Source organism: Harpia harpyja, chromosome Z, assembly GCF_026419915.1.
Source record: "Harpia harpyja isolate bHarHar1 chromosome Z, bHarHar1 primary haplotype, whole genome shotgun sequence".
Classification (NCBI taxonomy): domain Eukaryota; kingdom Metazoa; phylum Chordata; class Aves; order Accipitriformes; family Accipitridae; genus Harpia; species Harpia harpyja.
The window spans coordinates 107,447,917-107,466,259 of NC_068969.1; the positions used below are offsets into that span (position 1 = coordinate 107,447,917).

Sequence of the window (18,343 nt, forward strand, 5' to 3'; positions counted from 1 at the left end):
AAATAAACAAAATTCCTGCTTTGTTGAATGGGCACTGAAAATGAGTAATGAAATTACACCGGGAACGATGAACCCTGGTGAAATACTTGGGGAGGAGGAAGGGGGTCTCTGTTCTCCACATCACTTTTGGCTATTAAATCTGCAACTGTTTCAGTGTTTTGAAAAGGTGTTGCTCTGTTAATGTGTAGCGGCTGGGGTTCAGTAATGCAAACTGGAAAGCTGCGAGATTGTTTTGTGTCATACTTCTGGTATTCCTATAAATGTGGTTTTGTTCTGCATTGATGGGTATGCATAGTGCAGCATTGACGAGTTGCCTTTTTTCCCAGAAGTTTGTATATGAACAGACATGCTGTGAAATACTGTGAAAGGTTTTTTTTAAGGTAATCTTTTTGTTCTTTTGTAAGGGAGAAATGTTGAAGGGGAAGGGGATAAGCTATCTCTTCTGACTCTCTAATGGTGGGGAATGTTAGCTCTGTTTAGAGATCCACTTAGTTGTTCTGTTGAGTAAAATGAGACTGTTGCCACCTTTTATATTTCCTGAAAAATCTCAGCTTTAAACTTCTCAATTCCTCTGCCAGGTGAAGTGACCTCACATAAGCATAGCTCAAACACTGTGCTAAACTTCACTAAAATGTGTATCTAAACACTGTGCTAAACTTTACTAAAATGTGTATCTAAACACTGTGCTAAACTTTGCTAAAATGTGTATCTAAACTACTTATTTTATTATAGTTAAAGCCTAAAAGCATTCAGCTGAAGACAACGTGTAAGAGACTGAAAATAGAACTTTACACTAGGTTGGTTTATCCAAATGTATGTGTGGGTATTATGACTCTATCATGATTTATATTTGTATGATATTTATGGCTAGAGAGGTGTGGAGCTCTGCTTTCTTGAAATCTTAAAGACCGGCTTGGAAGAAGTGGTATGCTTAGCCCTTCTAGGACTTCTTGTGAATTGACCTTCCAAGGAGTTCATCTTCTGGGATGTATCAAAGCTTGTTGAAATACTGACCTACAGTGTTCAGCCTCCACCCCTCTTCTTCAGAAGTTGTGTGTACTTTTAAAATGACCTGAATTTCTAATTGAAAGGGGGAAAAAAAAAAAAGAAAAAGTGGAAAGATGCCCTCAATTTACTTTTCCAAAAAATGTACAAAATTAAGATTTTTATTAAACTTCAGACCAGTTAAAAAAAATTTAAAAAAGCTCCCCAAAGGCTCATCTTAAAGAAGATGCTGTGAGTATTTTCCAATTGTATTTATATCCAAAACATCACAGCTGCAGGAGTCTCAAGGTTAACCAAAACATTATCATATGTTTCTAGAACTTAGGCTTTCAAGTCTTTTATAGTAGCTGGATATCTAACTAAAGCTCTGCAAGAGTTCAGCCAAAGAAATACTTGTTTACAGCATGAGAATTTTAGATAGACATCAATGTACTTCTAACTCTTAAACAACTTGCATTTCAGTCATGTTAAAAATCTCTGACAAACGAGTTCCAGATAAACATTTATTTATTTTTAGTTGCCTCTGAAGTAAAATTACAGCTTTTTGTGGATTCACATTAGTGTGTAAGGTTGACTTTTTTTGACTCACCAGGTTTAATCCTAGTTTTCTTCTTGCTTAATGTCATTGCATACTTGGGCTCTTTGTTTTATTCCTTTTTTTAGTTTGATAGGAATTGTGATAATTCAGTTGAACAAAGGTTTTTGTTCTCAAATGTGCTTCCTTATTAGAATATACCTTAAAGTCCAACTGATCATCTCTGATATGGAAGGCCTTACTCCTGGTGCTTTGTGTTCTGGGAATTTTCTGGGTTTTCTTCATTATGTATATAATGTTTGAGAACTTAGAATGGTTTTAAGGGAAGTTATATCCCTGTCTTTGGGAATGAGATAATCTATTTAAACATGCTTTTTCCTTCCCTTTCTTCTTTGGCAAAAAATTCTGAAAAGAGCACAAAATGTTTTTCTTGGAGGTATTCATAACTCCTCAAATGGACTTTCATGAATAAGTGGAAGTAAAAATTCTACTTCTTAAAGTTGCTGTTCTCAGCAGTTGCATGTATACTCAGCAATGTTTAAATGCAGTGTATTGAGAGCTGGTTTATCCCATTCTATCAGTCTCTTGCATTCGATCCTGCAAAGAAATTCATATAATGTAGTTGTGATCTCAGAGTAACTTCCATGACAACAAATCTCAAACCTCAGACTTCATGGCAAGGTTCTTTAGGGGTATCAAAACTAACATCATGCTAACACCTTCTGCCCTAGAGTTTTAGAGCACAGCAACAGGCTTGTTAAGTATCGGTTTTTGAAATTTTAGACAAGGGAAAATGGAGGGACCAAAAGGACAGTACCTACTTAGATGAGGCTTGTATGCTTTGAAAAAAACCACCCTAAACTCCTGCAGAACTGCATGTTTCAGTGTCCTGAAGGTGAGACAGTGAGCAGCCTTTTAGCAGTTTACTTTCTGCTGATTACAGCTTTGGGTAAATGCTGCCCCGTTAACAGTGTATGTGTCTTGGACTTTTTGCTCTTACCAGAGGAGACGGTAGAATGACAAGTTGTGTTTTTCCTTTTACGATTTTTATTTTCACTTTATTCTAGTGAATGTGGTTGTTCTTACTAGTTTTCAAAAAGCCATGTTTTGGGCAGTGTACTCATTGAGCTTGAAGAACGGTCTTTGTGAAATTGAGAACACCTTTAAGGCATCATACTGTTCTGCATTTTAAACTTGCCTACCATTGGTTTCTCAATGTATTTACAGTGTCTTCTTGGCTTTTACAGCAAGTGTGCTTAACAGTCCCCTGTTGTGCTAGAATTTTTAAATAACATTCAGTAAATGACTGAAAATTATTACTGTGATTAAAAAGCTGTTACTTAAGTTTGTAATGCAGTTTTTAAAACTTGTAATATTTTATCTTGCTTATCACTTGCCCATCCTTTGCTTGACTACTGTGTACATACAGCTTTTTGGGTTGCCTGGAGAAAATTGATGTTTACAACACATCTTCTGCTGAAATGGTTTTAAAGATTGTCATTGCCAAACCATTTGTTCAGTGGAGTTTTTATAGGTGCAGCATGATCTCTAAAGCTGACACCTGTGATATTTTAATGCTCTTGCTAGAGTTGAATACTGCAGTTAGCAAAATGTGTGTTCTAGGTGCAATCTCGGAATTCACATGTGTACTGAGGGTGAGGTGCTGCAATTAATATAAATAAGCTGTTTCAGAAACTAAGATGTGAAGAGTGCAAGGCCCTTTTCTTTCAGAAGTGAGTAACTTCATCTTGCAGCAGAGTGCTTGGTCTTTTAGACTGATGGTAAAATAGGCAGGTGACTAATACCTTCTTGGGATGTTTTAGAAAACAGATTTTCTACCTAGGCATTTTAATATTGCCTTGCACAGTATATAAACCCGGCATACCTCTGTGGAATCAGGGCCTGTTATTCATTACTATGCTGTACTAAACTCACTCAGCAGAATTCAAAAATATGTTTAAAAGGGAATGTAAGCTTTAAGAAAATAAGTAAATAAATTTCTGTGAAAAGGAGTTTCTTAATGGTCTATCACTAGGAAGGAAGTTTTGAAGAAAAACTTTATACAGTCATTCAGATTTTGCAAACTTTCAAAAAAATTATTCTTTGCACTTTTCTTCAATTTTATTATAAGCTAGTCTGGCTTGGAAGGAAATGGTGGAGGATAGTGAGAACCTCCTACTGGAGACAGAAAACGTGTGGCAGCCAAACAACATATAAGTCAGTGCAGACTTGCAGAAAAAGGTAAAGGCAGCAGGTGGGGTGGGGCTGGAACAGTGACTGTGGATCTTAGAAGCAGCCTATGGGTGGTTCCCCCCCCGCCTTACACTGAAGAGGAAGTAAATACTGAATTAATTGCAGTAAAACTTTGGGCAATTTGACATCATATGTGAACAGCTTGTCTCTTTGGTATCGTCTTTAAAAAGGTTAAGATACTAAATAAGAAGTGGGAGGTGAATTTCATTTTGCTTTTTTAATATTAAACACACAAGAACAACTGGGATGACTTTATTCCTGCTTTTAGATTTGAATTCTCTGTGGAAGGCTCTTTATTTACCTGCTCCTTTCTAGCATGTTGTACGTTTGAAGTGTGCTTCATGTAAAGATTGTTAATCCTTCATCTCTTTGGATAGTTTGGTATTGTTTTGGTGCAGATCAGATAGACCTGACCTCATGTAGACTACTAGAATGGCGGAACCGGAGTAAGTGAATTTACACATGACACCAAGTTGAGAAGTTGTGATCGTGAAGAAAATAATCCTCAAAATCAAGTGGGAAATCTTGGGGTAAAACCAAGTTTTCTGACTGAAGCAGGTCAAGATGAGGATTACTATGAAATGAAACTAATCAAATCCACCTTGTTAAAGCTAGACGAGATGCTAACGATGCTCGTGACTGTAGAAGGAGCAATCCAGAAGTGGCAGAGAAATAAAAGTGATCTCTTACAGTTTTCAGTTCTTGGTGCTGTTTCTGTGGCTGCTTGTCTCTGAGCACCTGACAATAAGTTTAAAAAAGGACTCAGGTTCTCACAATGTTTCACTTTGGAAAGCTAAACTGAAACAAATGGCCTGAGTTTTCATCAAGATTTTATGCACAGTAAAAGCATAAGATTGTGAAGGAACGAAACCTTTAATACTGCCTTAGAAACTATTGTTTCTTTTCCTCCTTCTGGAACTTTATATTCAGAGTGGTATATGTCACTGTGAAAAAATTAGGTTTTTATTTTGGTGAATTCTCCTCTTGCCTAAGATGAACCTTGAGAAGTATCATTATCAGCGGGAAAATTAGAGAAAGCTGTTGTAGGATATCTTGCTTTATTTAAAAGAGTTTTTTCAGCAAGACTCCTCATTTTCTTTGGTTTTCTGAATATGTGAGCGTATCACAAGCAGTGATCTGTACTGGTCGTCTTCCCTCAGTATGTAGTTCAAGGAGTAGGCTCTGTACAGGTGCAGGAATGATACCCGAGCTCTTTGGTGTAGCTATCAAAACTTCGAAGCTAGAATAAAAAATCCAGTATCACGAGGTTTTTAGCACATTTTATAGATATAACCTTGCTGATTACTTAGTGCATTTGCTTTTATATCACTTGTGGCTTGTAATTTAGCCATTGCTTTTTGTTGTGAGTATTGTAATGTGATCTGATGAGTGTCGCAAATCTGAATTAATCCTCCCCTCCAAAACTTTTTTTATGGTGTGTCCTGGTTTCAGGTGGGGTAGAGTTAATTTTCTTCTGAGTAGCTAGTACAGTGTTTTTTTAATTTAGTGTGAGAATAATGTTGATAACACGCTGATGTTTTAGTTGTTGCCAAGTACTGCTTATCCTAAGTTAAGGATTTTTCAGTTTCCCATGCTCTGCCAGCAAGCCAGTATACAAGAAGCTGGGAGGGAGCATGGCCAGGACAACGGACCCAAACTAGCGAAAGGGATATTCCATACCATAGAACATCATGCTCAGTATATAAACTGCGGGGAACTGGCCAGGAGGGGCAGATTGCTGCTCAGGCATCGGTCAGTGGGTGGTGAGCAATTGCATTGTGCATCACTTGTCTTTTCTTGTTTGGTTTTTTTTTCCTTCTTATCTCAACCCACGAGTTTTACTTTTTTTTCTGATTGTCCTCCCCATTCCACTGGGAGGGGGAGAGTGAGCGAGCGGCTGTGTGGTGCCTAGTTGCTGGCTGGGCTTAAACCACAACATGGTGGCACTTTCTACTGTGTTCCTAGTTGTCAATTCTAGTGTGAATTAACGAGTTGCACTTTTTTTGATGCAGTTGAGTGTGTTTCCACCAGTGTAAGAACAGAACAAATGTCTCTGCTCTTGCTCGGCTATTTTTAGTCCTGTTGCTTGTATCTGTTTCTATTCAAAGAATTTGTTTGGAAGCCGTTCCAGGAGAACGCGGTTTGGCGATGCGGGAGGGAGCTGGAGGGGGCAGGGAGAGCATAAGTGCTGAGTGTGTTGGTGATCGTGTTGGTGATCTGGCAGCGAGATGTCCGACATGGAATGCTGCTTCCTGTGTGCCACCTTGTTTACAAGAACCCCGCTCAAAGCGAATTCACCTTTCTGGGTATTGTCCTGGCTGCGTGGCTTCTAGCTTGTATTAGTTATTTCTTTCTGTTATTTGGAGTACCTGGGTTTCAACTTGAATCTTCTTACTCAGTTTGTTTTTTTGTGTAAACAGCAATTAATTTTAGGGGCTGTTTAGATATAGGCTGTTACATCAAAGCAAATACCTGGAATATACATTTCTACAGTTTAATAGCCAAAGCTGACAGTTCCCAGTACTTGTCTTTTTCCCTGCTCCTGTTACAATTCAGCATCTTTTTTTGTTTTGATACCAGTTTAATCTGGATTAGCTTTCCTAATAAGTTTTTTAAAAAGTTTTTTTTGTTATTTAACAGCTTTTTTTTTTCCCCCTTTTTTGCTTTTGCATGAATTACTCATCTTGTGGGTACAGCTAGCTGTTGATTGTGATGGTAATGATTGATAGGAGGGTGATCCACTGAAAGGTTTTTTTTTAACTATTGTGTCTTATGGTTGGTACTATTGACAAACCGCAAGCCTGAAGTGTGCTTGTTGTATGCTTGTAGCTCATGTTGTATGTACTGACATAACCCAAGTTTAAACGGTTTTGAAAGTGTCCTGCTGACATTGTCACTAGAGGTGTGGGGAATAGTGGTTTTGAGGCAAGTCAGCCAGTTAGTACAGGAAGGTCGTAAGTCTTGTGCAGCTTTAGTGGTGTAGTTCAGTCTTAATTTTTTTTTTCTCTTGTCTTGATAGCTTAACCAGAGTGTGACCTGAGATCCTATGTCCTTCCATGTATTTTTTGAAGAGAATGTCTATAACTTGTTTAGTTTGTACTCTGCAGCTGTTTCCTCACCTGCATATATATGTGTGTGTGTGTGCCCTGAACTCACCCGGGGTTCTAGCTGACCACCGAGTTTAATCTCAGATAGACTGCAAAGCTGTGCAAATTATTACAGTGGGCAGAGGCTTTGCCTTGTGATATTTTTTTTTTTTTTTTTTTTTTTTGGTGGAGAGAGCCATCTGAAGAACTTCAAGGTCACTCAGCCCTGTCTTCCTGGATGGGTCTGTCTCCATTTCTTCCTTTCCCCGTCAGAGGGACTGGTGTGAGTTTTAATGAGCTGGCAGAGGGAGCAAGCCTTCTCAAGGTGGGGCTTTTGACAGGGAAAGGGTGGACATGTAAGTGTATTATTCCTGTGAAAGTGAGATTCAAAGATGACCAGCAAAAGCATCAAATATTTAGTTGTGTGCACAAAATCATTAAAGATTGCTTTAGGTGGCTAAATTGCTTTAGGGTAGTTTGAGTCTCTAGTTTAATGCCTGAAACTGAAAATAGGCAGATGCTTCTGTGGCTTGGGGAAAGGACTGTGTTCTAGATTACCATAAGCTGTGTTAGTCAGGCTCTCCTAATGTTGGTTGATGATACCCTCCTCTTGTTTGGATAGAAGCACCTCTAAATTTTTATAAGTGTATTCTTCACTGCAAGTTACTAATGCTAACAGGTATCCACAAGGCTGGGCATTAAGGAGCGTTCCTCAGTAAAGGTCATACGAGTCTCTATTTTCCCACTGGTGATCAAAAGATTATATATACCATAAGACGGTGATGTATTCAAGGCCACTTTGCTGGCGGAGTCCCTTCCTGGGAGTTTTTTATTTTTTAAAATGCCTACAAGGCATTTTTAATGTGTTTGGTGGGGTTTTGGCAGGGGGATGGGGTGGTGGTTGTTGCATGCAGAGGGCCTGACCAGGATCAAGTCTTGCTGGATCCCAGGAAAACAAAATGAGGAACCTCACATTTTACCTACGTTATAATGGAGAAAGGTTGCTGAAATGCAAGTGCCCCCTTTCCTCATGAACATGATCCCTATCCCTTGTGTCACATTCAGCAGTTGTATAGCCACATAGTTTTCCACTGGATAAGCTTATTCAACTGACTCACTGTTTTGTTTTAGAGGGTTTAGTTTGCTCTTGGGTCAGCTCACTGAACCCACTCCCTCTGCAGCTGCGCGATCGTTAGTCTGATTGAAGGGAAGTAGCAATATTATGTGGTTAAGGGGTAGGGGAGCAGAAATGCCATTCCTGGTGATGACTTACAGTTTCGTGGTATTAGATGTGAGCTGAAACTTGATTTTAATGGAATAAACTGTTTGGGTTCTACCTGCACTATGGATTGAACTTTGAATGAACATACAACCAGATCCCAAGCAGGAACTAAAACTCTAGTCATGGTTTTTTTTGTCCCAAACTCTGCTGTCCTCCACTTGCGTGTGACTTCAGGAAGGCTATGTTAGTTCTGGCTGCAGAGGGTAATGATTTTCAACCCTGAAAAACCTGCTAGTTCAGTTTTTTCCTCAGCAGCAATAAGCCTTGCCTTTTGTGAAGTACTAGTTAATGTTTTTTACAAGCTTCCTAGTTAATGCAGTGTATAATTCAGTCTGAGTATTTGTTGCATGGGTTGCCTAGGCTGTAGTTCTGCTAGCTGCTGCTTTGTTGGAAGTTGTAGACACTATAGTGGCCTTTCACTGGATGCTACTCAGGGAACCTTAGGCTTCTCTGATTTTAGTGCAATTGTCTGGTTATTTGGTTTTTTTTTTGATACCAGTGAAAGTTGAATTGGGGGAAATTTAGATTTCTCCTTCAGAAATTTCTGTGTGAATAAGGGCACTTGCTGCTTCTGAAGTTTGAATATTTATAAAGAAATGATGAGGGCAAGCCTGCTGGCTGTTTATTGGGTGTAGTTGGCAGATTTTGATTTAAGCTAGGATAATCACCAGTATATACTAAAATGTAAAACATCTGTTAGGCAGAGACACTGGGATAATAGCAAAGGTAGATGTTGTGAGATTAGAAGATTTTTTTAAAACTAATGATAATGATATCGCTTAATTTACCTGCTCTACTAGTAGAAAACATGCACTGTTCAGTCCCCCTTCCACATCATGCTTTTGAGAGGGGCTGTGAATACATGACCAGCCTTTGCCTAATTCCAGTCTTTCGGAGATGAGCACTTCTTTCTCTTCCAAAACAATTCTGTCTTGTCTTTTATTTGTGTATTTCTTTGTATAACATTTGCTTAGGAATACTAGTCCTTGAAATGAACTTTTTTTTGCTAGTAATGAGAAATTACTGATTTCTGTAGATCAGGGTATGTTCTTAGCCAATTCTAGATTGACTTGGCATAATAGTAATTTCAACTAACAACTAGCGGGTTTTAAGAGAGGTGGGTAAGAGTATTCACTTCTTTATTTGGTACACTTTGCTAACACAGCTGGAAGTGTATATGTTAGTTTATATGTTTGCACTGATACTCTGGCCACTCCCAGCAATCCTCTTTTCTTGGTAAAACATGAAAGCATACAGATAGTACAATTTCTCTCTCCTGTGGTGTTCAACCAGTGGTCTGGCAGGTCTACTCCTGGCCATCAATTTTTTTCCTATTTACCGTAGAAGACAGTAGGATGAGACATGAATCCTCCCAGGATCCATAAGCTCAGGTTCAGTATTGTTGGCTTGGGGCAGTACAGACACTGAGTAATCAGCACTGCTCCTGAAGAATATCGGACTCTTGCAAACTCTCTTCCCCTTTCAACCAGTAATAAAGGTAGTGAGATACTTTAGACAACAGCACCTGAGGGAAATGCATTACATCGATGCTTCGCAGGCATAATTTTTTTCATCCACTCTTTTTCCTCATGCTCATGTCACGCTACTGCTGTAGCAGTGAAATCTGGACTCACTGTACACACACAGTAGTCATGCCATCATGAGACAGTGTCCTGCAGACTTTTCCCAGCCCTGTCATTGTGAGGAATCCTTGACTGAGCAGCTTTGTGTTTAGAGTATAAAAAAGCAATCACACTTCTAAGGTGTTCACAGAGATTTCTGCACAGCGTTCTTTATCACAGCTCCTTGTCCAGACAGTCAAGGAAATAACTTTCTTGAGACTGCCTAAGGAAAAGAGTTGAAACCACAAATGTTTTGTTGAGCTAATGGAAGTGAATATTTAACTTCCGAAGGATTCTTGACAGTCAGGTGGTATTACCATGTGTGGTCTATGCCTGGAAGTTCAGCAATAGATTTACTGTGTCTTGTGGGGCTTGCAACCCTGTCAAGTCAGTTTGTATTCTGTGTATCTCTAGCTTTTCTGACTTCTTTGAGACTAAAAGGACTAGATTTCTTGCCGAAGGAAAGTCGAACAAAAGATCAAAGAAAGCATTATGATAGCTTTAAAAACCTGCTTTTTGTGTTGATACGCGTTCAATTACTCTTTGATTCTTTGTCTTCCTCTTTTCCTTCTAAAATCCAAAGCAAAACCCCAACTGAATATGTTGGATAAGACTTATGCTATGGAGGCTTTGGGAGGGGGTGGTATTTGGTGTCTTTAGGAAAGTTGGGTTTTGAGATACCAATGCTTTGGTACTGCTTTTGGAAACTAGAATAATTGTTGCCATTCCATCACCGGGCTAGTGACAACTTATTATACAATACTCTGTCTGCTGTTGTAGTATAGGTCCTTGAGCTGAACTTGCTGTACAGGTAGAAACACTAAAACAAACAAAGCATTGAGATTTGGGATTGTTTTCCTCTCAAATGCCTATTTTGCTTTCCATTTTTATTTATTTGCTTTATGAGGAAGTGCTGAAATTTGAATTCCTTAGAGCTTTAGAAGCTAAACATACTTGAAGTGAACAATTTTCTTAACTACTGATCAAGTTTTTTTTAATTTTTGTTTTGTTTGGGTTTTTTGTTTGTTTGTTTTTGAAGTAACTAAACACAGCCTTCCTCTGGAGGTACTAGATTGCATCAGTGAAAAAAAGGTTTACAGCAGTCTTGTGCTTCTGGTTTTTTTTATTGTCATGAAAGGAAGTATGACCACCTTCTTTACACAACAGTTTTGGGAAGCCCGGTCTCTTTCTTTAATGCTTTCTCCTTCTTTTTTGCTAGTGCCCAGGGGGGTCTGTTTCATTTAATGTGTATCTCTTCAAAATACATCTGTTTTGGCTGCTTACTAGAGTTGCAATGTGTCTACAAGGTCAAGTATTAACTGCTGATGAGGGACTTCTGCACTGAGCCAGACCCCAATATGGAAGCTGAAACATCTGCTTGTCTGAATATTTTTTTGATCTTTATTAAACAGATTTTAATTGAGAGTTGTCTTCCAGTCTCAAATCTTCTTTCCTCATTTGATCTGCAGTTAAAATTTTCATCAGTTTGTGATATCCTACTCATTGCTATGACAACCACTTGCGAAACAGACTTTAATATGAGGAATTGGAGAGAATAAGAGGCTGCTTTGCGAGTAAGGAAATGTTCCCGTTCAGCCCCATCTTATTAATTAATAATATCCCACTTAATGCTTGAAATTGTAGTCACTATGGTAGTTGAAAGGCAGTGGCTATCTGCCTCCCTTCTGCCAGCTGCTTCGGTACTCTTTAGAGTAGGTGTGGTGGGGTATGAAGCCTCAGCCCAGCGGGGTGAAGGCATGCCCGTGCCAGGGAGGTGCGATGTTTCCCTGGTCAGTGCACCATTGGTGGTGGAGCAGAGCCCTTCAGCTGCTCCTCCTGTGCGCTGGGGCTGGGCTGGTTGTTGTGTCTGGACACTGCCTGTAGATAGTGGGAACCAACTAAGGGGAAATAAAATAGCTTTATTTTGAAAGCTGTCTTTATATCAAGCTGCCAGTTGTGCTTTTAAGAAGACTGGATTATGTCTGAAATGGATTAAAACATGTACATGTTGGCTTGATGGGGACTGTCAAACTGAGGGTGTGTTTCCACACTTGTCTGAAGCAAGTACAAGTCCATACCGCTGCCTCCACACTTGTCTGAAGCAAGTACAAGTCCATACCACTGCCAGGAAGAGGCTCTCGGCTTTGCTGGTTTTCTGCTTCGGAGCTGTTGCCAAATTGTACTGCTCATGGGCTGCACGGTCAGCAAGATAAGGATCTTCTTTAAAGATCCCGTTACACTGTTGAGGTTGTTTGACTCTGTTCCCAACAGCACGCTGATCCTGCTGTGCTGCTTCATGCCCCAGGAGTGTTTCCAACATCTGGGTGCCTGCCTTTTTTCTTAAAGTATCCTTTAATCCTGAAAAACAAACATGGCTTAAACAGCTGTGGCACAGAGACACTGTAAAATACATACTAGGAGAGGGAGAAAAGACACAATCCTCTTCAGGTACCATAGGTTGCCTTGCTATCAGAAACGTAGGCTATAGTTCAGCGTGTGCTTTACAAACAAACGGAAAACTCTTTGTTTTAATGTGTGTGTACTGCTGTCATGTCCAAAACATGGATTGCAATATTTTGAGTAGCTTTGGTGAATTTAGAGAAAATAACATTGAAATGTATTTCAGAATTCTTAGGTACCGGAATCTGTGTAAACATGATGTTAATTCAGAAATGATGAACAAATTGAGACCCAATGGAGTTGTAATTTCTCAACATATCTTAAATCATAGCGGGCTAATTCCAGACAATCATATTTGAATTTATTAGCTTGTCTTTCAGAGAGGTTAGTGTTCTCTGTCATGTTCTCTGTTCAGGGCTTTTTTTCATTGCTCATTGTGCTAGGTTCAAATAATGATGAGTTGACCAATACTTAAAAAACCCAAACAACTCAAAGGTCATTATTAGTCTATATAACATTGGCAGTCCCATCAGCAAGGCTTATAAAGTGGATTTTAACACAAAGAGCAAAAGTAATTTCTACTGCAAACTCAACTGAAGACTGTCCTTAATACGGACAGCCACGACCAGATGGTCAGTAAGAAGCGTTGAACTTGCTGCTCAGAGTGTGTCCACATCTACTTAATATTTTGCTTTCCACAGAACATGTTGCAAGTTCGAATAACCTCAGTTCTGACTGTCTGGCTTTTAGGGTATCAAGTGCAGTGCTCTGAAGGCCTGTGTGTTCTGGGGCTTATAAGGCAACAAAGTTAGACTACCTTAAAAGACTGGGAGGCAGATTGGCTTTGGTGAATATATTCATAAAGCTGGAGAAACACAGTCTTCCAGTTCAGCTCATACTACAGTCAGTTCCTGGTAAAGGCAGGCCTTTTCTTGTTAAATATGTAAGAGTTCATGGAAATATACTTTCTCCTCAGAATTTATCGAATGTGTTTTGAATGCTTTAACTAGCACATAAAGAAATTCAATGTTGGGGTTCAGTTTTGGCCAACAAAATTGTATTTCTAAAGTGAAGAAGAGATTTAGATGATAATGGGGTTAATTGTCTTTTTGATTCTAGGTGAGGCTCCTGAGCATCATGAATTGATGTTTAAACTGAAGCATCTCATTGCAACTTTAATTGTTGAGTACCCATTACTTGTGAATCCTAGTGAGCAGTTGGGTATTGAACACATCCGTACCCATGCAATCACAGCAGTTTGCTCAGTTTTCATCTGTGCATTGAACTTGGTACTAGCCAGCTTGCACCAAAGCTGCTGCCCTGACAAATTGCTTGCTGAGGCACGTTCATACATTGTGGCCGCAGTGAAAGTGCTTTGCTGCTCATTTGCACATCTCCTTCTGCTCAGTTGTACCACTTGCAGGTTATCCTCAGTTCCCTAAATTTGCAGTTTTATTTCCCAGTGTCATGGGGACAGAAACCAGGCAGTTATTGTGACCATTCTGACCAGTTAGAGAGATCTGTTTCCAGTTATCACAGCTACTATAAACCATACTCATCAATTAGCCTTGTGTTAGATGCTGTACAAACACAGGGGGAGTAATAAATGTCTTGTTTCAAAGTAATTTTAATGCTAGAGGATGAATGAGAATGAAAACTTACTACCACAAACGGGATAGCAGTGATGTATGTGTGTGATTTGGGTTTTCTTTTGGGTTTCTTTGTTGCCATACAACAAAGGTGTGTTTAAAGCAGGGTTACAGGTAGCTTTGTAAATCATTTCTGTAAATATGAGGGAGAACAAAACAAAAATACTGGCTACACAGGCTGGATTTAAAGGTAAGCATCATCATTTCTCTTAAAAATGAGAGGTGAGAAGTAGAATGGGCGTTGGCCACAACCTCCGTATATGTGCAGGAAAGCAGTTTGATGATAGCGAAGAGAGGAACTGCCTAGTTTGTGAATGTGATCTTTGCGTTAGCATTCTGAGTGGGTATGAGAGTGATTAAATTCCAGGCATCAGAATGAGACATCAGGTATTACAGAAATTTAAGGAGTGATACAGCTGGAGCTGAAACTTCAGCAGAGTAGCAGATAGAAAAGTCTGTATGTTAAATAATTGGAAAAAGCTGTGAGATGTATATGGTGCCTGGTAGTACAGATCTAGACAGATCCCAATCAGCTGACAAAAATGCTTTTTATCCACTGTGTTTCCCCCTTTACTGTAAAGACTGCGATAAATCCAGTAATAGTGTATTAAAGCTACTTTCTCAGGAGTCTCTGTATAGAGTTCCTGGTAAAGGCAGGAAGAGTTCAAGCTACTGCATTTGTATATTATCTGGGTATTGAATCAGTACCCTGCCTTAACTTTTGCTCTTTTTTTTCTTTTTTTTTTCTTTCAGATTTTCTATTTTGTACATACATTGTTTTGTATATACTGTATATGATGACTTCGGTGGGCAGTGAACGTACCCGGGGCACTCGGGACAAAACGCAAATTTCAACCACACAGCCAACACAACCACAGAAACAAGTAGTACAGGTACGTGATACTATATAATCTTCTCTGAGTTGAAAGTGAGCATGTAATGATACGCATTTCTTCCCTTAGTCAGTAAAAACTGAGAAAAGATGGGAGGAAAAGTCATGGTCTGTTTTGGAAGAGTATGTTTGATATCTTGCTTTAATTACTCAGTAATCCAGCACAGCGTTAAGTTGTCCCTGTATTCTTGTCTCTGAAGGAGCTTTGTGTTCTTCAGCAACATTTCCTATCAGTGAGGAATTCTGTGCCTATGCCTGTGTGAGGATTTCTGTCCTGTGACCTCAGTGTCATCAGATCTCAGCTCTTCCATATGCCAGCCTCTTGATGCTAGAAGATTTCTGGTTGATAGAGGAATTTGAGTGGGTGGGAAAAGCTTCATTAGATGCATGTCGTGTTGTACAGCATGATTCAGCATATCTGCAAGTCACAAAATCTAAAATTCTTGTGCAGTGTCCTCACAAAGTGAAATGAAGGTGGTTGTCTACTAGTGGACTAAAATTGAGTACCTGTGAGATTGATATTAAGCTCTTACCCCATTATCTTGATTCTCAGCAGCAGAGTAGTTAAGTTGTGTGCTTGTCTGGGTTACAGAGAGCGCAAAATTTTTCTGCTCCTAGCAACTCATTATTCTATTGTCAGGTACTTCTCAAGGTTTGACTCAGTTCAAGAATTGCCTCAGTTCTCTGCTGGTAGAGAGTGCATCAATCTAGAAGTGCTCCCCAGGGAAATTGTGTCTTTTTTTGTTTTATAGACTGATCTTTAATATGGAGGGGGTCTTGTTTTGTTTTGTACAGTATTAATTGTGTGGCCTCAAGCTCTTATCTTCTCCTTGTGTTGCAGTGCTTTGCATAGTGGTGATTCGTGCTAATGTGTGGATTTAGAAAGTGACTTTCAACAGATGAAGTCGAATTTGTTTTTGTTTTATAACAAGTAAAGCTGCAGGAATATAGTGAGCAGATTGACAGAAGTGGTGGTTTCCCCTTTTTTGACATTTGCAAGACAGCAGTGGAGTACTTGGCCCAGTTTTGGGTTCCCTGGCACAAGACATACATTGGCAGATGGGAGTAAGTCCAGCGAAGAGCTGCGAAGATGGTTGAGAGGCTGGAGCACAGGATGAATGTGGGGTGACTGAGGGAACTGGATTTGTTCAGCCCTAAGAAGGCAAGGCAAGGTCGTATCTTCTATTCAGATACCTCATGAAAGGGTGTAGCAAAGGTGAAGCCAGAGTGTTCTCAGAGAGACAATGGCACAAGTTGGAATACTGGAAATCCCAGCTGCTAAAAGGAAAAAAAATTGTTTACCATGAACACAGTCATGGATTGGAGAGGCTGTGGGATCTGTGTCTGGCCCCAAGCAGCTCCTCTGATGGGACATGGTCTCACTGGGAGGTTGCACTGGGTATCACTGGAGGACAATTCCAACCTATGTGATTCACTGATTTTAAGCATTAAGTCTTACAGACCTATGTCTGCATTTTGTCTGCTTATTCTACTTCTTGCATAATAGATATTGGTTTGGTCAATTCAGTGGAAAAGATGGTTATTTAATATACAGCAATTATGTTTTAGTGCATCATATCTTTTTATTGTTTAGATATCAGATGGGCCCTCCTGCTTAGTCAGGCTTTACAGATCAACAGAAATATGTGGAATTTTACTGTTTAATCACCACTGATTCATTTTTCTGAATGTAGAATAATGTTATTTTCATTGTCATAATATTACATTGATAATCATTTAAGTTATTTAAGAAATTACATTGCAGTTCTTCTGGATAACAAACATACCATTTATTATAAGATCTGGGCCTATTACTGTCACTTAATTTTGTGTTTTGCACACGTCTTTTTCTGGTAGTTCAAAGTTGTTAAAAATTTCTTTCACTGTTATGCCACAAAGATAATATATCTTGTAAGGTTGAGTAAAGTTTTAGCTGTTCTTAAGATGCTACTATTTTCTTAGATGCAATTAAAACTTAATTATACTCTTTTATAGGATACTACAATGTTACTTGTAATGATGGTGCCTTAAAAATAAAGAAGAACCACTCGCTGGGAAAAAACCAAAACTTTGTGACACTGATTTGGTGTTTGTGTAGTAAACACATCTTGTGGGTTTTTGTTGTTGCTTTTTTCTTCTGAATCTTCAATTCCATCTGGATGCAATCCACTGGCATAAATATTAGCTAATTCTAAGCTCTCTGCTTACACAGGAAAACTGAAGATACTGTCACACATCTGACATTGTTATAAAATATGTATATTTTTGACTTCTAACATGGACTTGAAAAAAGTTGGTTTGCAGAAAAAATGTGTCTTAATGGTTTCCTGTTTCTGGTCAAATATGCTGTCATGTCTGTACAGAAATTACATTGTCTGAATGTTTTTACTCTGGATATCTTTAAAGGAAATCTCTTCACTAGGTTAAAAGTTGTAGTGGGCCTGAGGCAGCTGAAGGCAGAGCGAGAAGATGGATCAACAAGGCTTAATTCCTGAAACCAGCAGACCTTTTGTTTTTGCTCTCTGCTGAGCTCTCAGCAGACACCAAGAAGGAGCTCCTTTACACAGAGCACTGCACTGACCAGAAGGCTTTCGTGGATGGTGGCACCAGGGCTGGTGCGGGGAATTCCAGAGCAGGCCCTCCTCTGGGTTACCAGGTGGAGTGACGTATGAAGCTGTCAGCTTGACACTTTGAAAATGTTAGGTAGTTCAGAGTACTTAACTCCATTACAAACGCTAATTGTCTTGGAAAGTCGCCTCTGAGCACACCAAATGTCGCTTCCCTCAAGGAACTGTGACAGCTGCAGTAACTTCTCAGAATATAAGCAGCTGGTGGTATACGGTGGAGTAATTTTTAGACTCTTCTCAGCATTTACACACGAGCTTGTATTTGTGGTAAACTCCAAAAGCGAAGCAGTTTGAGCCTGATTAAGTCTGAACTTGTGAGACACAGATTTTCATGTGGGTATCCTGTGAAGTGAGACTTCAAAAGGTTAGATTCAACCAGCTGCCCAGGATGAATCCTTTCTGTCAAGAATTTCAGTGGATGAGGTGGTCCCCTTCTCAGTGAAGAAGTCTTCTGCAGCACGTCAACTTGCATTTCAGGTCCTGGCTCTCTTCAGTATCAGCCCTCTCTAGCATGAGACGGAAGCTTCTGTTTGAGCAGTAATCAGATAGGTCCAGGATCACGTAGCATAGCGTTATCTTTGGTATTTTCATGGGAGTGCAGTTCAAGTAGACTGTAAATGTCGCACTATGAGGAGTGACCTGTATGATGTGGCATTAGTGTTCTTCAATTGCTTTCTCCCTGGGGCAGCCATAGCCTATTCGGATTTAGGGCACTTTACTGCATCCATCCATTTTAGTCTTTCAGCTTTTGGAGAAGTTGCCAGCATGGATTTGTGGTCCAGAAACCTTACAGAAGCACCAAGTATTTCATCAATAACAAGATCCTTTAGCAGTTTTCAGAGACCAGTATTTGTTTATAAAGAAAATAAGTGCAGCTGTTCACCGGCAAAATCTTGAGGCATGACTCAGTCTCTTTCCAAGTTCTCATAAAACTAGAGTCAGGTGGTTGTTGGGAGAGTTGTGGAAGGTGATGTGAACAGGAATCATCAGAG

At 39.5% G+C, this 18,343-nt stretch overlaps 1 protein-coding gene across 16 annotated transcripts in view; it reads left to right on the forward strand.

Moving 5' to 3' along the window:
• Window positions 1-18,343, forward strand: part of LOC128136878 (ubiquitin-associated protein 2-like) — a 79,140-nt gene that overhangs the window by 9,840 nt on the left and 50,957 nt on the right. For 6 of the 16 annotated variants that reach the window (XM_052777194.1, XM_052777197.1, XM_052777201.1 and 3 more), the window contains exon 2: window positions 14,586-14,725. In XM_052777194.1, the coding sequence (XP_052633154.1) occupies window positions 14,627-14,725 (99 nt within the window). In that variant the 5' untranslated portion in view covers window positions 14,586-14,626. Of the gene's footprint in view, window positions 1-11,335; window positions 11,358-13,807; window positions 14,023-14,582; window positions 14,726-18,343 lie in introns of those variants that run through there. The other 10 variants (XM_052777200.1, XM_052777186.1, XM_052777187.1 and 7 more) reach the window with 10 other exon arrangements.